Source organism: Antechinus flavipes, chromosome 2 (assembly GCF_016432865.1).
Source record: "Antechinus flavipes isolate AdamAnt ecotype Samford, QLD, Australia chromosome 2, AdamAnt_v2, whole genome shotgun sequence".
In the NCBI taxonomy this organism is placed as follows: domain Eukaryota; kingdom Metazoa; phylum Chordata; class Mammalia; order Dasyuromorphia; family Dasyuridae; genus Antechinus; species Antechinus flavipes.
The window spans coordinates 97697343-97718592 of record NC_067399.1 but is presented as its reverse complement, the minus strand read 5'-3'; the positions used below and the strand labels follow the sequence as shown (position 1 = coordinate 97718592).

Below are 21250 nucleotides of genomic sequence, written 5' to 3'. Positions count from 1 at the left end.
ACACTGACTGTCATGTTCTGTATGAAAAAAATGGTACAAAGTATTTCTTTAGTTTTTAGGAGAAGGTAACTCTTGCATCCACACACATAATGCATGATCCATTAATTATTTTTATATGTCCAAGACACATTCTTTTGTTTCTATTTGGAATATCAAGCATTCTATCATTTGGGGTCGAATGATTTAGAATTAAATCATTTGGTTTATAAAATACCACAGCATAAGATGGAGGATGATAAGGGAACCATGTCTAGATTTCAAAACAACCAGTGGGCCAATGGACATTAAAGCCTATTGCACAGAGACCTGAATGTTGGTAAGTAAAATTGTAAGATTTTTGTGTTACATTATATACACCTCTAAAGTATTACTTGTTACAAATTTGTTGTCATGAGAATCTGTCAGTTTTTCTATAGCATATTATAATTTTAGGGATTTGGACTTTTGTAAAGTATTCTTTGGTTGGAACATTTAGATGCAAATGCCAGTCTCCCCACATTCCCCGCCATCTCCTTAACTTTGAATTTACTAAAAATCTAGCAAAAACTTGGTCCAAGTGCACTCAGATAAGTATCAAAATATCCTAATGTAAATAATAAACCTGGAAACAAAATCATGGGTGTCATAAAACTGTATACTGAAGGACCCCTTAGTTACACATTGGAATGAATATATTGTTATCTTTGACATACACAATGTAGCAAAATACATTATATAGCACAATTATTCAAAATATTGTTAAATAATAGAAACTGACATGCATTTTCTTTTCCATGTAGCATAACAACTTCTTGAGAAAAACAAAGCTTTCTGTTACTTAAATTTCTAGGTTTAGATGTTAGGTATTAACTAATTAAATGATAATACTTATTAGATGCTTATAATATAATTCCAAATCATATTTATAACTCTTATAACTCATACTATGATTACTGAGCTACTGAATATTGTTACTGTATCACTTAATATGTAACAAAAAATTAAAAATTGACACCTTTCCTGAAACTACCTCTAGCTATGACTTCCATTTTTCTTTAAAACTACTGTTGGATTCTTTTTTGTATGGGACCCTGCATTTATGATATGTTTTGAATATAATAAGTTTTCTACTTGGTTGGTTAATTGATCACAAAAGTGGACAAAAGAACCTATGAACAAGGATTTATTAAGTGCTTATCATATACCTAGTGGTGAACTAAAAGCAGGGGAAAACTATCCTGTGCAATTCTTCTTGGTTGTTAACAATTTATACAATATGCTCCAAAAATTGTCAACCTAAATTTAGGAATGGATTTTCCATTAATTTAGTTACAAACATTCATTAAAAAAAATTTTGATGATTTTTCCAATTTTGGCTTACTACACAATTGTATTAAGTACAATTATTTCAAGCATCTTTTCCACTTGCTTATCTATAATTTAAGATTTTCTTTATCTTTATTTCTGAATAATATCTTTCTATGTCTATTACACTAAATACAAGTAATAGTAATTTTTTATGTTAGATTTTAGGAAATCAGGGCTGGAGATGATATTAATTTGGCCCACAAAATAAAATATATGTAAATTTTATAAATAAGTCCTATTATCCAAAAATTAAAAAGATATCAATGAACATGGAATTTAAAAAGTAAAATGTAAGTTAACAAAATGCAGTTTATCAAATCAGACAGTATTCTAAAAGTATGATTCCTGACCATCACTATTGGCCACAATGGTAGCTACACTATTTTACTTCCATATATAAAGAAGCTGGACACATCAGCATACAATGTTTTTAATGTACAATGAATATGTTCTATTCCAGGAGGCATTAAGTTGTTTTATTATATCATTTGCATATTGTTACATACATAATGATTATATTACACTTTTTTTTTTGCTTATAGTGCAATGTATATCAGTACAATTTTGTGAAAATGCCACTGTTCCTTTTATTATCAACACAGATTAGTGGTGCAATTTTTATAAATCAAAACTACTGATATCTATATATCATTAAAAATATGGTACAAATACAACAGATGAGTCTATCAAGTAGTCATTTAGACAAGTGAAATTTAGCTTCCTGAAATTCACAAAATTTCCAAAAATAAAAATGAATTGATAATTAGTCTTCTTTAAAGAATTTGAGAATTATATCTTTTAATTAAAATCAAAATGTATCATTGGATGGGTTTTTTGGAATGATTTGGGACAAATGAAAGTAAGGGGGAAATGTTACTACATTAGGGGCTCTCTGTTGACCATAAGCAACCATTCAATTTAAACTTCCTCAATAGAAGGGACAATTATTTTAAGGCTAATTTAAATTTTAAATATGAGTAGTTAGAAACTATTCAGATATAAAGATGTAACTTATTGGCATTTTCAAAAATATGTATTAACTTTCTTTGTTGAAATTATATCTTTTGGTCTTTGCATGTTATTTGCTTTATAGATATTTAAACTTCAAATGAAATAAAATTCTAAATAGCTCCTCACTATTATACCTGATAAATTTGTTTAGGCCTGCTGAAAATTGATCTAGTGGTTCTCCAAAGCATGTCCTCATAAGAAAATTGAGTTTGCATTGCATGTTTAGTACCTTTTCAGTATTAGAATAAATAAATGTACTTGTGTCAGATAAGTAAGGAAACCTCCCTTGCATTATCATTTCAATGTGACTAAGAATTTGTTCATTTAATTATAAAACTGCTCATTTTTGATGAGGGGAAAAAGATCAGACCCAGCCCATATTTCAGGTTACATTCCTTTGGGTTTTATCATTTTAAATAAAAGTTTAATCAGAGAAAAATGGCTAGCCCTAATGGGGCAGTGTTCAATAAAAACAGACTCAACCAAGTGCGCAAAGAAGAAAAGGAATGTTAAGGGATTGGTTGGACTCAAAATCATTCTCTTAATGCATTTCCTTGCTCCAAATAATACATAGAAACAATTCATGGTGGTGCATCTGCCAGTGTTTTGAGTTGTGGTTCTCTAATTCTCAGCTCCAAAGCATTCCAAATTATACTTGAAGGAATGCTTTTTGATTTGCCTTTGTGATACAGACATATCTCATAGGAAACAAGATGTCTGTCACTGAACATTTTTGTCACTGTGACAACCTCGTCTTCCCATGCTCCCTTGTTCATTGCTGACTGTGCTCTTGTTTTCCTTCAAGGTCTGGCGCACCTGATGATGGGCGACCAAGGTATGGGCTCTGTTCCTTTTCCACTCTGCTTTCATTGTTTCTTCTTATTCTGTAGCTGCTTTGAATCCATCACTGCAAAATGATGGGCAAATGCTTGCAAATTCTCTGGCTGCTAATTAAATACATTATTTCAGTCATATCTTGTGTTGTTTTTTTTTTTTTTTTTTGCTTCTCTCCTTTTTTCCCCTCTCCCTCCCACTGTTTGCCCCTTAAGTTTCCGTTCCTTGCAATATAATAACTGCAAAGAAATGAAACATGAAAAATATGATTGAGATAGATCATAAATGCATATGTGAATAAAGCTGTAAGTAATGATATTAAAGATATTTGAGAGCTTTTCCTAATTACCATGTGAAAATAGATATCCATTGTATCATATTGGAGCCATTGGTAATAATGCATGGCTGGTTGAGAATATGCAGATAGCATCTGTTCCTGGTTATTGGAATGCTGATAGTGTAGTTTTTCCATCAGAGAATCAATGATTTTCCTGTTCTTCAATCACCCTATCTCTCTCATCTGTGTCATTCTTTTAAAGTAAGCATGGGGACACCCAAGTTTCTCTGCATGTACATGTCTAAAGGAAATGAACAAAATTTTCCCTGTGACACTGTGTGCATCTCCATTGTCTTCAAACACTTATTTATACTTTCTTGTCTCTTTTAATTTTCAGATATTAGTGCATTTACATAATTCTTATTGTTGTTTCTCTCCTCTATATTCTCTTTGTCTGGAAATCCTTTCTTCATGGAACCCATTTCATCAAATCCATAGGTAAAAGTAAAGGTATTACATTATTTTCTTTCTTTTTATTGCCATCTGTATAATTTAGAGTATATGTAATCAATGTAAATGTATATAGTCCTTGTAACACTGGTAATATGCCCTGTGAGGTAGGTATATTTGTGCTTTATTATTTCATAAATGTAAGGTAAGGAACAAACATCTATCAAAATATTTCACATCTGTTCTGAGTTTTAGTGGGGTTTTGTTGTTATTGTTTAGTTTGGCTTTGTTTTTTAAAAGGTACAAATAAGGTGGTAACATTATTTGAAGCTGACATAACACACATGTACAAGATTCAGCCACAATTTCAGGTATGCATTTTCTGTTATCTGTTTACAAAAACTCAAATACTCAGTATAGCCAACATAAGCATGTCATGTTCAAAGAATACAGCTGTGGAGAACATCTGTCCAAGTCATTCTGCATCTGGATGTAAGTGAAAGCATGTACAGCACTGACTTTAAGTGGTCTCTGCTACAGTCCCACCCTTTTTTGTCTATGAGGTTTCCCCCATTCACATTAGTTTCATATTTATTTCAAAGAACAGTCAGTATAAGAAACAAAGGAGAAGGAAGAGGAGGAGGAGAATCAGACAGCCAAAAAAGTATGGTTTTTCTTTTATATTTATTATTGGTATAAGCACCAATCACCCAGGTATACTTCACTGCATCCTTTGGTAAGTGTTTGTGTGTACTTTTGGAGAGTATTGGCATAAAACTGCTGAATATTTTTATTTTTTTAAAGCATGTGGTTTTATATTTCATTTAGCAAATGTAGTGATTGTTCATATATTTACATTAAGCAATAGAACATGTGGAATGTAGCACTGTTAGATCATTTGCAACTAAAACAAATGTCTTAGATTTTTTTTTGTTTTTTTTTGTTTTTTTTAAGTAATGATGTAGAAACTCTGCCTCAATGATTATGGCCTTGGTATTCAATCTTTTAGGATTTTTTTTTTCTTAAAGGAAATAGGTTTTTCATTTTTTAAAAATCTTAACACTGTAAATCTTATGAAAACACCCAGTTGGGAATCATTATATATATGCCACCTCAAAATGAAGCATATTTCTTGAAATCAGACCTGAAAACTGCAATATATATATATATATATAATATCTGACATTAAGGGCTGAAATGTGAAAATTCAATTTGACAGAATATTATTGTATTAAGTGCTACATACCAATAAAAGGAGACCCTGCCTGCATTTTTATAGTTTGTGTTTTGGTCAACTCTATTCTAGTGTAATTTAATTTGGGCAAAACTGTTGAAAGTCAACAAAATTACCTTAATTTATTTGTCATGCTCTACTAATGGTGCAGCCTTTGCTCAGGAGATGTCACTTATTTTAGAGGTTCTATTTTTCATGTACAATGCTTTCTAAAAAACTTTGTTTTATGTGTGAATCACATCATACTGCTGTCTTTGAAGTGAATGTTTTTTTTTTAAATATTCCCTGGCAAAATACTTGAATGGTATGTGTATTTAAACACTAAGAGAGATTTTATTTTATATTGTATTTATATTATTTGATTGTGTGATTTTCCCCAAGGAATATATGCTCATAAATTATATTGCATATGTGAATCTTCATCTCTATGTCTGCATACTTAAAATTATGTGTGTGTTTATATATATACACATACATATATATTTGTACATACATAGATATGTAGATACATACACATAAATCTTGGAAGAAAATTAAGAAATTTAAAATAATTTCTAACTTATCTTATTTTTAAAAATTATTTTATAAAACAGTTGATCTACTCACCTAATAGGCAGTCTAATGGAAATTTAGCATCTGTAGCATTTTACCTTTTAATTATATGATCAATTGTGTTCTGCTTTTATCATTTCAGTTGTGATAAAATGATTTTATTTATATGGCCATGAAAATCATCAAAAAATCATTTTCACTACATCTATTGTAAGAAATTCCTTTAGTAGAATGGATGATATACTGGAAGACAAAAATGGATATAATGGATGAGAGAATACCAGAGTCTTTTCATGCTTCTTACTTTGAGAAGAGTCCTTTTGGAGTTGGTGTGAATTATGAAATAAATTATATTATGTGAGATGGGGTTCTGAATTTTTTTATCAAACAATCTCATGTTTATTAAAATAAAACACTGCACTATAATCCCAATATTCATCCATTTATAAATTCAGTACAACGATTTGATGCTTCTTCTTTGAGAAATGCTCTGGTATTCCCATGAGGAAATATAAGGATGAATATGGCATCATTCTTTCCTTCATGCTACTTTTAGTCAACTACAAAGGCATGTGGACAATCCCCTGTATTATAAGAATATATATGATAAATTCTTTGTAAAAAATAAAAAGAACTATGAGAATTCTAAGGAGAGGCAGGTCATATAAATTGATGTTCCTTTTTGAAGATTCTCTCTGCTTTGCATTGTAGGTATGTTTTGGGTCTGTTATTAAGTATAAGTAAAGTGAAAATAGTAGTTCATGAAGCTGTAACTATGATAATCAGTTGATGCATAGTAACAGTGGAAGCCTTAGATTGTCTCTCTACTTCTCTTCTGTTTTTCTTTCTATTTCCCCTGTACCATTAACAAAACTAGCTAGCAGTATAGGCCATCTAGAGAATATTTGAGTATTTAAGGAGATTACTGTTGATTTTAGTCTAGAGACAATGGTGATTCTAAAAATCAAAATAAAGCAAGAAAACAGTATTTTTTGTATCATCGTTATCATTCTCATTCTCATTTCCATCATCATCCTAGTTTTTCTTTTCTTAATCTTTGAGGGTTTCAGGGGTGAAGATTTTTATTTCAGGAGTATATATCTCCTACAAAAATTTATGATTATCATAACCAGCCCTGTTAGATATTGGCAGAAACACAATGAATCAGCTGTAAGCATCTTCACTTTTGGCCCAGTGTTTTTAACTGGTTATTATGTTTCCAAAGCTTCGGATAAAGCCTCTGGATTTTATTTGTGCTACTTGTAAGTAAGAATATGTCATCCTTTTCTGGATAAGTTTGGAAATGGCTATCACTGAGTTATAACATCCCGTGGAACAACAGAAGAGAAATGTGAACCTAGAGCTATTCTCTGTCTCCACAATTTGTGTATATATGATATCAGTGAGATTTTATGTGTTTCTAAAGGCAAGACATTGATCAGTGATATTTACAGTTCCATGGATAATGAGAATATTGCTAATCAAGGTACTATACTCATTGGTTCACTATTGGGTTAGGTATCCTATTTCTCTGTCACTCATCTTTCTCTAGCTATTTCTATCTATCCATCTACCAGTCTATCATCTAATATCTTATAATATATCCTTGTATTATCTGTTTCAACTTGTCTTTTTTTCTCAAATAATTGTTTGATCCTGTAATTTTTAAAAACTTGATTTGATAAATTGTTTGATTAAATTGTAAATTTTGAGAACAAAAAAATTTTTATAGTTGACCTTTGCTACAATGAGTAATAAGGCAGCAAGCGGCCATTATTTTGTCTTTTTAGTATAGAAGCTCATATTGTTAGATCTTGATCTCCCCCCTTCCCATCTTTCCTTTACTCGATCTCCTAAATCAGAATTCCAGAACTAACCATGCTACTAAATTAATTATGAAAGCTATAAGAGGAAAGGGCTGGGGAATGGAATTAAACTGTAAAAGTCTATGCCTGCAAATTATTATAATGTCCAATTGTCTCATTTTATAAATCAGGAAATTGATAATAGGGAGGTTTAGTGATTTTACTGGACAGGAGAAAGCTATTAAGTTTTAGAGCAAGCAACTAATCTCAGCTCTTCTCTGTCCTAGTTGATATCAATCCCATTGTGCTACATTGCCTGACTATGGTTCTCAAAGCATGAAAACTCACCAAATTGAGGAAACGTTGAATTGAATATTTCCCTCTTCATCCTTGTTTAGCCTTTTTCCTCTTCACTTTCTCAGATTCCTTTCCCAATAATATTATAATTTTTCCTAGTGTCTGGCTGAGGTATCCTATCAATACAACCCTAATATTCCTTTATAAATTCATAGCAATGAATGAAGAAAATATTATCAATGATCTTTTAATGTATTTAAGTCCTTTGTAGAATTTTTTCTAATGTATCCTATTGTCAAAATAGTAAGTAATCATATTGGACCTTTCTGTTGCTTTAGCTGTCAACATAATCATTCAAAGAAACATCAAAGTAATTGTGAGTTCAGCCAATGAGTTTATAAAGATATTCTAAATTTAATGTTGATGTGTTCTATGTATTTATAATAATATTTTGGTCTCCTTCACAAATTAAATTCTATTTACAAATGGCCTTATATTTAAATTTTTCACAGAAGGTAAATGCCTTATTTCAGAATCTTAAGTTCATCACATATTTCCACTTGTTTTCCCTTGTATGTTTGAGGTCGTTTTCCATTTTTATAAAGTAATTTTTTGCCTGAGCCTTTGAAATGACTACTTTGAGTTTGATGATTTAAAGAAACGTATTGCTAGAAGAACAAAATATGAAAAATAGAAGAACAAAAAACAAAATATGTCCAGTTGTAGTGCTGGACATGTAACTTCCATGTTAAATGATTCATATTTCTTAAAGAATTATTTAAAACACCATTTTAAATTTCCAATAGAATTAATGAAAAAAAAGTTAGTATGGAGTCTATGAAACATACTAGCTAATTAATTAACACTTAATATACTTTAGAAAATTCCCATAATAATAAATTCATTCTAGAGCTAGTTGAATAACTCAAATGATAGTTTGAGACTATTCTAGCTCATTAATTCACAATTTCCCATGGTGTCATATATTTTTAAAGTTTTTTTAATGGCATAATTATAACTAATATGTTTTATAATTCTCCAAAAACCACTTTGGTATGTAGAATAAATTTGAGAAAGATTAACTGTTTATAGGTGCGTATGTGTATATATATATATATATATATATATATTTCCATTCTTGCCTTAACTGAGTCAGAAAATGTTTATAGATTTCTCAGTGTTTATTGTGTTGCTCAATAAGTTGTAATTTCTAGCTTCTTCAAACTTGAATCTCAATGACATGTTGACCTTTCATTTAGCAAAATCGTGATGTATGTTTCCTGCCTCTCTAGCATTTACTCTATTTTGTATTATATCTGAATACATAATTAATTCATTTTTGATACAGTTATTCTTCCTTGACTTTTCTATAGATGCATTCTGAAATTGTATCTCTTTTTTTAAGTGTGTAATACTTCTGGATACTTGATACTTCTCAAAATAATTATAGACTGATCTAATAGCCCTATTGAAATATGCAAGTTAATGTGTGAGCAAACATTTCTTTTATTCCATATTTTGATATATAGTTTGTTTTAATGTATACTACCAAACCACTGCCAAGGAGCTGAGAGTAAGTGAAATATCCATTTAAATAATTGTACAATAAATATGTTCAACTTCAAAAAAGGATATTTTGACCATGATATGAATACAATTATTGTATTGTAATGTTCATTTTACCATAGTGTCTTTTGTTAAACATATTTTAATTCTGGCTACAACCATGATGTTACCTGAGAGTTTTTCTTTTACTTCTTTGTTATATCTTGTTTGATTATATTCAGCACTAATAAAAATCCTAGTTCATTTTTATCACTAAACTATTAGTTCTCTTAGGATATAGAGAAGCCAAGCAGTGTCTTTGTTAGCATTATTGACATCATTGATCAAATAAATAAGTATTTCATTAGAATTTGAGTAGATGCTTTTTCCCCCTTCCAGAGTCAAGAGCAAATTGGGCTTGCCATTAAGTGATAGTTTAAATGATTGTGATAGCTCAAAATGCCTAACTGAAATACTTACAAATACTTTAAGAGCAAGATACTTTACATTATTTGAGGTTGTTTTGAAATGAATGGAATAAGTGATTCCTTCTCAAGAAAAAAAAATGCTCACATATTTTTACTTAGCTGCATACATACAAAACAAAAAATATTCAGAATTAAGATTTGAAGAACATTACAATGGAAACAGCAGTCTGAAGTCAGTAGACCTAGCTTCCAATTCTTCCTTTTTTATTTACTATTTATTATAAGCTTTGGCAGTTACTTTTTTTTCTCTATACATTTTCTTTATATTTAAAAGTAGAGACTGTGATGAAATGGCCTTTAGGGCTTCTTGAGCTCAATATATAATATATATGATCCTACAAATCTTAATTCCAAAAATGGCTTATTATCCACTCTGCCACAATGCCTTTCTTTTGAATTCTTAGTGATTATTATTTCAACTCTTTGTTTGGAAAGCAGTATTAACTATACCTTGTATGATGTGAGGATGAAGTAGTAAGCTTCTTGGAGTGTGAAAGTAATGCAGGTTCCGATATTATAAACATCATATTCCATATGTGATAGGAACACCAGACTTTATAATTAGAAAATAGATAGTTGATGCAATTGACTTAGATTATCTTGTTTGAGAATGGATATTACTCATTATCACAGGGAGGCTTATGCCCAGAAATTGATCATCTTTATATAAACATAACTTCCTTTCAGCAGAGATATCTGATCCTGAATCATCACCCACAAGCAAACTTTAGAGGCTTTACTCTAATTATACAATGATTACAAAAGGGAATGAAATGAGCTAGTGGCAAAGTAAAATTTAACTAGTTATTAATTCTAAGTTCAATGGAAGAGGTAATGACACTAATCCAAACACTTTCCCAGGATATCATCTTCAGTCATTCTCAGATTTTCAATTAAAAATAGCAGTGATATTTATTCTAAGGTTTAATTTACAAATAACACAGGTAAATTCATCTCCTTTTGATAACCTAAAACATTATAAGAATGATTCTATGTGCCACTGCTTGAAGGATAATTAATATCTAAGTCCAAAAAAACATTAATTAAAATAATGCTGATTGATTTTCCCTCAAAATTAGAAGTGACATTAAAAACATTTTATTAAAATCTCATGAATCTCATGCTTTTTAAACTGATAGACTGAATAACATTTCATAACACTCAGAAGAAGACAACTATTGCTAGAGAATATTTGCCAAAATGTGTAATAAAAACTGATTTCACCTGTTCAAAATTTTTTGAATATTTCCAAACTTTTTTTCTGGGTCATTTGTTACCTAATTAGTAATTGTATGAGGTAGATTTATAGCAATACTGAAAGAAATCAAAGATTCCTTAGATGAAATAAATGCTGGTAATTTAAAAGTTTTAAATTCATCCTTTGCAACCTAGAGATCTATTTTCATTTGTTTTGCTTTTATTGTTTTATTGTTTGGGATGCAATGGAAACCTCATTTGGGAAAAGACATTTTTTGGTAAGTTATAATTGTCTCACAGATGACTTTATCGTATAGATGTGGTTGATCCCAACCCAAAATAAATGGAAAGAAAAGGACCTTCCATTTCTTTCCCCATATTACCAATGATGGAAACAATGGTTTTTTTTTTTTTTAATAACCTTATATAACTTTGCTTTGGATTATACTTTGCAGGTTATTTTACATTTACTATAATTTGATGTAAATGAGACCTGGAAGAAGTTTGGCAATAGATATCCTTTAAAATGCATGTTATTATTATCTTTTTCAAAGGAAAGATACTGCCTTTAGTCCAATGGGTGCTGTATGAATATGGAAACAGTTTTTGTATGACCAAAAATTTGTAAGCAGTTTTATGCCACAGTTTTTTTTTAGGTAATTGATATTAAGTAATTTGCCTAGGATCATACAACTAGTAAATATCTGAGATTGAATATGAACTCAGGTACTCCTGACTACAGTCAGTACCTATCCACTATACCATCTATCTGCCTCTTTAGTATAACCAAACTTTACACATAGATCTTCTGACAGTGTATGACAGAAGGAAATTTCTGTGAATGAGGGAAGAGATTTCTTATTCTGTAATTATTTAATGTCTTTTATGATACACATAAAGATGAAGTGGGTTCATTCTATCTCACACCTTAAAATTTCAGGTAGGATCCTAAGAACACATGATTTCTATCTATCCAAGTATAAATTTATCTTCTACAACAATACAATTAGTCAAATAATACCAAAACAGAATGAGTTTTCTGCTAACCCTAAGAATTCATGATTGAGAACTATGGTTGATTCTTGGAAAGAACTGGGATGATAAATTCCATTGCTTGGGAACTATTTCTCTGATAAAATTGTGTCTTTTTACATGACCTTTTGAAAAAGGAGAAAGGGGGAATTACCCTATTTAATCTTATTCTGAAATTCTGAAAATCACTCAAAAAGCTATGCTTTTGGGGACTATGAATATTACACTTTCTGATAAAACCATAACTTTACAAAATTAATGTGTTTGACTCACTGGATATTAAAGAGTGATAAGAAAATAAATAATTATTCATATTTTCAGGAAAGTTTTTGAATATCCAGATGATTTAACTCATTTTCAACCCTTGTTTCTAAAAGTAAATAAAATACAAGACAGCTTGCTATTTTTTCTAGTTTTACTCTAGTTTTCCATATGTTATTAAAGAGCTATGCCAAATATAAGTCTCAACAAAACAATCACAATTAAAATTTTGTCTTCTGGAATAGTTAGAGCTCACTTTTGAGCTAAGTGAAGAAAAGTAGCTACCATGGTCACAGAGTGGTCCAGTAAGACTCATCTGTATTAGTATAAATGTTGAAGTGCTTTTGTTGTGTTTTCAGTGGGAAGAAAGTTTAATTTTCTCTTCCACACTTCTCAACATTTTGATCAGGTTAAAGATAGAATGAAAGAATTAAGACAATTAAGTGTTTAAAATGTTTTATGGTGTTTATTCAGGAATTCCAGACAAATGAGGACTTTTTTCTCTAAAGTGGCCAGTTTTATTGTCATAGGTATCTAAAATTTTTGATTTTGAGAATGGATTGCCTTACCTCATCTGGCAGGAAGTATAATAACCATTTACTACCTTAATCATATGATTTATTGGTTGAGGAGTTTTGCTTCTTTTCTGAACTGAGATGGTGTTTCCCTTTTTAGGCATCAAAGTAGCCAACCACTTCTAGAGGTTTACCTGACTTAATGTTTCTAGACTTAACATTAATACCTATTTCACTTTACTCATTATTGCAACTCATATGGTCCAAAGTCAAGTGTTCCATCAGCCTCCGTTTCAGTCTCCCCAGTAGCAACAATTACAAGCATGTCACCATATCTAGCTCTCTCCATTCCATGAATTGTGCGGCCATTTCTTGAGAAAGTGTTTATGTTAAAGTGTTAATTTAGAAGCAATATATAGATCAAGGTAGTCAACATGAAATGGCCAAGTTAATTCATATTTTATTTAAATAAACTTCATATTACATTCATGTAATAAATGTTTCATTAAGGGGCAGTGGTTCATTGAATGAAAAAATGACACATATACCAATCAGGATGTGACCACAGATTCTAGAACTCTTAGAAGATCTATATAATATAACTTAATTTTTTAAAATATATGTAATGATGAGATTTTATCATACTATTGACATAAGGACTTTAGTTGCATTCCTATCAATGACATTGGATATACATTGATTTTTCTACACTGATCTATGCTATGAATTTTTAGAATGTTTGTTTGAGGTTAGGTTTTTACCTTGTAATAGAGGGGAAGGATTGAATTGCAAGGACCAGAGCTCTATCCTAAGATCCTAACTTTTTAAAAAGTGTATTTAGGGGCAGTTGGATGCTGCAATGGATAGGGCTCTAGTTCTGGAGTCAAGAGGATTTGAGTTCAAGTCCAGTTTTAGACACTTAATAATTACTAGGTATGGGGAAGCTAGATGATGCAGTGGATAGAGTACCAGCCCTGAAGTCAGGAGGATCTGAGTTCAAGTCTGGTCTCAGATATGTAACACTTCCTAGCTGTGTGACCCTGGGTAAGTCAGTTAACCCCAATTGCCTCTGCAAAAAGCAAACAAAACAAAACAAAACAAAAACCTTACTAAGTACGTGATTCTGGGCAAGTCACAACTCCAATTTCCTTTAAAAGTATATTTAACAAAACTACTAATTATATTTGGTGAAACTCTACAAAAGGCTGTGTTATGGTAAAGAAACCTTGATAGGAATGAAGTGACATAATGTCATGAAAGAAAGAAAGGAGAAAAAACTAAGCAGTGTTTCATTCCATAAGCTAGTCATTCAACAAACATTCATTTAGTGTTTATTATGATTCAGGCATTTTTGCTAAATTCCAGGGATATGGAGAAAGATAAAAACTGTTCCTGATCTCAAGGAGCTTACATTGTAATGTGTGAGAAAACATGAAAGGTACTATGTACATAGAAGACATATAAAGGGGAAACAGGATAAGTCTCAAAGGAAAGCATTAACATGAAGGGCAAAGTTTGATTGGAATACAATTTATTAAAGCAGGCCACTGTGTAATAAAGTTTGAAAGATGGTATTGAAGTAAGACTGATGAAGTCTTTAAATTCCAAACAAATAAGCTGTATTTTATTCCAGAAACAAGTGAGATCGACTGGATCATCCTCAGAAAGAGAATGGCATAAGCAATTCTGTAGTTTAGGAATATCTATTTAATAACTGTTAAGTGGATTGGAGAGGGCAGAAATTTGAGACAACATAAGGAGCTATTTCAAGTCTATGTGAGGGATGATAAGAACCTAAACTAGAATGGTGGTTATACAAGTTAAGACAAGAATAGAGATGGCAAAGATTTTGGAGTTAGAATTTATCTGTCATAGAATAATATGTGAGAGAGATAAGGGAGACAGTAAAGTGAAGTATGAACATGAATGACTGGAAGAATAATGATGTCCTTAAGAGAAATAGGGAACTTGAGAAGGAAATATGGAGGTGAGTGAAAGGAAGAAGAAAATGAGCTCTGTTATATTATGCACTGATTTTAATGTGTCTGTATGATATCCAATTAGACCTTTCCCTTTAAAAAAAATACTATTTTTCCAAATATATGTAAAGATAGTTTACAACATTGACTTTTGTAAGACTATGTGTTCCAAATTTTTCTTCCTCACTTTCTTATCTCTCCCCTCTTTGAGCTATCAAACAATCTGATAAAGGTTAAATATATGAATTATTTTAAATATATTTCCGTATCTGTCATATTGTGTGAGAAAAAAAAATGGACAAAAGGAGAAAAGGAGGGAAAACATGATATCCTATTGGACTAATTAGATTTTTTCAGTAAGCAACAGGTAATATGGAACTGGAGCTCAGGAGATAGATGAATTAAGCATGTAGGTCTAGGAATCACCATATAGAGATAAAAGTTGAACCCATGGGAGTTGATTGTCAAAAAGAGTAAATAAAAAGAAAAAGGACAAGGATGAAACTTTGGAGTAAAACTCAAAAGGGCAAGACATAGAAGAGCTAATAAAAGACAATGAAAAGAGTTATAAAGTAGGAAGATAATCAGAAGACATCACACTTGTAAAAATTCCCACAAAAAAAAAAAAAAAAAAAAAAAAAAAAAAAAAAAAGAGTATCTCAGCTACGAAAGAATGCCTAACTATATCTATGCTTCAGAGAGATAATAAACATGAAGACTGAAAAGAAGTTATCTGAGTTTTTAATTAAGAGATTGTTGTAACTTTAAAAGAGAGCATTAATGAAATTAACTTGAATGAAAAAAGTTGAGAAATAATTTACATGAGTGGAAATAGATGCAATGGGGTGGATATCTAGGTTCTTATCTCAGAAAGCAAAGGTTGTTATTATCCATCCTTCATTCTCAAAGAGGAACTTAGCAACAAGGTGTTGTCATGACTTGCAAGTGGCTTGGGTTTAAGTGAAGGAGAACTGTGCAGAGTCACCAACCATACCCTCTCCTCTGGAGCTGCCTGGGGTCAATGGAAAGATATAGATTCCAACAACTAGAGATGACCTTTCTCAGTCTCATTTTGTCTCAGACAATAGCCATTAATGATTAAGGCTAGATAATCAATAAGGCAAAGAGTGACCTTGTTTTCCTAGTCAAAAAAAAAAAATCAGTCTGAAAGGGGAAGAACTTTGGGAGTTCTAGCCAAACAGAAACAATTGTAATTTATAATCACTCTTAACTATCAAAACCCAAAAAATGATCAAATGAGGCTTGGACTAATCAATTTGTTGATTAATCAATGAAAGTCTAAGTGATTTGAGTTTAAGGCATAGTTGTTAAAAAGAAATCTAGCCCATAAATGACAAAATATCTTGCAAGTTTTTAGCAATCAAAATTTAGATTCCTTTGGGCAGAGAACTGCCAGGTAAGAATATGATTCTCTAAACGGATAGAGGGAGAAAAAGGTGAGAGAGAAGGAAGAAAGGAGGGGGAAAGGAAGGAAGGAAGGAAGAAAAGAGATAGGGAGGAAGGGAGGGAGGGAGGGATATGGAAGGAAGAAAGGAAGGAAGGAAGGAATGGAGAAAGGGAGGAAGGAAGATAGGGAAGGAGGGAGGGAGAGAGGAATTGAGAAAGGAAGGAAGGGAGAGAGGAAGGAAGGAAGAAACAAAAGAAGTAGGGAAGAAGGAAGGAAGGGAGAGAGGAAGGAAGGAAGGAAGGAAGGAAGGAAGGAAGGAAGGAAGGAAGGAAAGAAGAAGGAAGGAAATAAAAAGAGAATATGGGAGAAAAAGTGGGAGGGAAGGGAAGAACAGAGAGAGAAAAGAGTTATGTTGCCCAACTGGAATTGGCCATTTGGGTCCCTAATGGGCCAGCTATTTATACTCACTAAATATTAAATCTAGGTAAGAAATGCTTCAGGGCCAAGAAAAGCATCTAGTTTTGGGGGGAAAACTTTATAGGAATATCAAATGTTTGTTTCCTTAGCTATCATTGATTCTAAAGGAACTTTGGCATTTGCTCAAGATTCTTACAATTTACACTTCATTCCAGTCAAATGGTATTCTTCAAAATAAGGGAGGATGACTATGAGGATAATTTAATTTCTTGGAAATTAATAAAACAGCTACTCTTTATACCTGAGTATTTGTTTCATAGCTGTTATATTTCTCTTGCCTATGAATGAAGATTTTTGTTTTATTTTGTTTTTCCCAAAGACAAATTACATTCTCTTCATTAAATTTCTTATAATCATGGTAGAGTATTGATCTTGGAGCAAGTATCATCATATTATATTACTTTGCTTTTGAATCTCAGGATTCATGTAAAATTCTCAGTATCATTGCTCCCATTGTATAAAATCATATGAGCTGAATTTAACAAAAAAAAAAAAAAGAAAAAAAAAAGAAAAAGTACATTGATAATATTTAACTACTAGTGAATGATATCTTGGATCCTTTTAGGATGATTATTTTAGCTTGAAGCCCCTCTGCAATGAAAGTGATTTGGGATTATATTAATATAGTGCTTTATACTGAGAAAAAATGAAATTACATTATTTTACAATTCACAAAATCCTCCCATCTATTTTTCATTCTACATTTTTATAGACCGCCTAAAAGTTTTCATTATTGTTGCTCTATAAAGTGTCATTAATATATAGTCAGCTGGGTGGACATACAGATATAGATAAATGTGTAGGGGAAGATAGATGGATGAGTAGATAGATAATGAATACATACATATATGATGTCGAATGAGTGATAGATAATAAATAGATGGTATTAACTACTGGTGTCACATAGAATAAAGATAGGATTTCAAGAGCATAAATTACACTGTCTAATCCGCATTGAAATTCTATCATAAGTTAAATCACATTTATAGTTTTATATTTTTAAGATAATATACTTGATAAATATACTTTTAAGGTAATATAATTGATAGAGCCAGATATCTGCCATTTTCTTACTGCTATAATTTAATTTAATCAACTTATTTGTTTTTGATAGCTAAAATATTCTGCACGAATATTAATTTTAATGGGATCATTCAGAAATGGTGTATTTTTAGTGATATAATGCTTGTAGTGAGTATGGAAATTAAGCATTAATAAAAGGTACCAGATAAACAGAGGATAAGTGGTGCCAAAAAAAACATGTTAGAGTGCTTGAGATTTTTGCCTAGGACTAGCTGGTATTAACCTAATGAAAAAGTCATCATTTATTTTTCTCTCTTTTTTTGGTGCCTCTTTCTATGTTTAAGGTACTATTAGAAACTAAATATAATTTTTTGGTCATTTTACTCTTCCTAGGAGCCTCTTAGTAAAAGGTAGCTGTCTTATCTAATGAAAACAGTGTAATCTGTCAATATATCCCTACTACACCCATCCTTTTCCTCAGCAGAAAAGATTAGTTTTCAGCAGTGGTGATAGATCACACTGGTCTAGGTTGACACCTTGAACTTTTAATTCTTCAAAGCATTTTCATACCTATTATCTTGTTTTCTCCTTATAATGTCTATGGAATAATGAGGGAACTGATATTATCAATTGACTGAAGATCACACAGTGAGTTATGCAGTAGTAGAATATACTCAGGAGAGCACAATTATATATACTAATGCTTCTCAGCAAGTATAAATTTAAAAAAAAAATAACAAAAGCAAGCCAAGTAAGAGACTAATACATCTTTTAAATAAAACCATTTCCCCCCTGGTATGTATACTTAAGAATTGAAAACTAGATCTATGTGTACTTTTTAAATATATGCAAATCAAGCAGAGGTTGCACCATTTATTTGGCCTTTTCCTGCAAGCCATTTTGTCAAGATAATTCAATTATCAATCAATCAGTGAGTATTTAGCTCCTATTAAGTTCTAGGTACTGAGGGTATAAGTGCCAAGAATGGAAAATTTCCAGTAATGAATAAATTCTAATGATGGAGACCACAGATATATACAAAAATATTTGCATTATGAATAAAAATATATGTGTAGCACACATATTTGTATATTACAGTTATTCACATGAAACATTTATAAGCACAATAAATTAATGAAAATATTTTATATTAATGAAAACAAATATATATATGTATATATATACATATATATACACACACATAAATACCTTGTGTATAGAGTTTGACTCAAAAACATTAATGAATAAGATAATTCATAAATTCAAATAAAAGCAAAATTTTTATGGACAATCAGTATTTGTTGAGAGAATTATCAAAGAATGGAAGTTCAGGCTTAGTTATATCACCTAAATTGTTCTGATTTTCATGGGAAGGCAACACTATTTCTTCAACAAGATATTAGATTCGATTTCAAGTGAGAAAAGATCTATTCCTGTCGCTGACAGTTAAGAGTCTTTAGGGAAGTTATTTAACCTCTCTGTTTCTGCTGCTTCCCTGCGTAGATGTTGCAGGGACAAATGAGCCAATATCTATGAATCATTTTTACTTGCTTAGACAAGAATACTAAGTGAATACAAAGTAAAATTAATATTTCCCATAATGCCTATTTACCTCAGACTAAGTGTGCTATAGGGAGCTTTCACATTCATTATCTGATCCCCCTTAAAATTCACTGTGAGTGATTTTAACGATGTTTTCTCCCCTTTAACATACCATGACATTCAATAATGATTAACTTTTTAAAGGAACAAATAAAACACTCATAATATTATCTTTTTTCATTCATTATTACTTTATTTTTGACATTCTATTTAAAAGAAATTTGAGTTCCAAATTTTATGCCTCCCTCAAGCTTTTCCAACACCTATTGAGAAGGCCAGCAATTTGATATGAGTTAATACATATGAAACCACACAAAACATATTTCCCCATTAGCCAGGTTGCAAAAAAACAAGAAAAATAAAGTGAAAAAAATTTCAAGCTGCACTAATTTCTCTCTACAACATTTTTCATTGTGAGTCCTTTACAATTATCTTTGGATATAAGTAGCTAAATTTTTCACAGTTGATCATCATCACAGTTAAAATACTACTGTTATAATCTACATTTTTTTCTCCTCATCCTGCTCACTTCACTTTTCATCAGTTCATAAGGTTTTTTTTTCTTTTAATCATATTGCTCATCATTTCTTATAGCTCAACAGTATTCTATAACAATCATTTGCCACAATTTTGTTCAGTAATAAATGAAGGTGCCCTCATTAATAGAACTATTATAAATAATTTTGTAAACATAGCTTCTTTTGTTTGGGTTTTTTTTAATATCTTTGGGATACAGACTTAGTGGTATTACTAGATCAAAGGTTATGAACAGGTTTACATGTCTTTGGGGATAATTCTAAATTTGTCTCCAGAAAAATTGTACCAGTTCATAACTTAAGCAATAGTTCATTAATGTTCCAATTTTTCCACATCCTCTCAAGCATTTATTATTTTCCTTTTCTGTCATGTTAGCCAATCTAATAAATGTGAGCAGTACTTCAGAGTTGTTTCAATTTGCATTTCTTTAATCAATAGTAATGTAGAGCATTTTGTTCTTGTGGCTTTAGATAACTTCAATGTCTTCTTCCAAAAACAATGCCTGCTAATATTTTTTAGCCATTGATCAAATAAATGGTTCTTTTTTAAAATAAATTTGATGAAGTTCCCTAAATATTTGAGAAATAAGGCCCTTATTAGAGAAACTTTCTATAAATTATTTTCCCAGTTTTCTGATTTCCTTCTAAATTTGGCTACATTGGTTTTATTTGAACCAACACTTTTTAAAATTTCAAGCGATTAAAATTATTCATTTTGCTTCTTGTAATCTTTTCTAGCTCTTGTTTGGTCATAAATTTTCCTTTATCCACAGATCTGTCAGATTAATTTTTCCATAGTCTCCTAAAATATTTAGAATATCACCATTTATGTCTAAATCATGTACCCCACTCATAATATTCTTAAACAAATGGTCTCCACACCAAATAGTTCTGTTATACAACTGTTAATAGCTTCAGTGTCCCAAGCTAGAAGTCTTGGAATTAATCACATTCTTTTCTCATATTTGTTTTTATTCATTCATTTGTTTGTTCATTCATTCTTTCATTTATTTAGGTGGAGAGTAGAGAGGCAATACTTGGATCTTTAATTTCATCTGTCCAGAGAGTATAAACTCTCAACCAATGCAGATGTCAACTCATCTATAACTTTTAGCCTTAGAACATTTACTGGGCCACTAAAAAGTACCTTCATACAACTACTTATGATCACACAGCTGTGTCAGAAAATATACTGGAATCTAAGTGTTGCTGATTCAAAGCCTATAATATAATATTTCTCATTCCTTCTTTATCTCTTATTTTAAGTCTGTTGTTGTCTTGTTTCCTCTCTATACTAAAATGACTTTTAAATATGTCTCTTCTCCATCTTCTGCACTGAGAATATTATCTGCTTGAAACCTGAATTTGTTTCATTTTTAT

The 21250-nt window shown here is 30.9% G+C and overlaps 1 protein-coding gene across 13 annotated transcripts in view; it reads left to right on the top strand.

Moving 5' to 3' along the window:
• The window catches only part of NRXN1 (neurexin 1), a 1357693-nt gene that overhangs the window by 148100 nt on the left and 1188343 nt on the right, over positions 1-21250 (top strand). For all 13 annotated transcript variants that reach the window (XM_051975251.1, XM_051975247.1, XM_051975246.1 and 10 more), the window contains exon 4: positions 3164-3193. In XM_051975251.1, coding sequence (XP_051831211.1) covers positions 3164-3193 — 30 coding nt within the window. The remainder of the gene's footprint in view (positions 1-3163; positions 3194-21250) is intronic.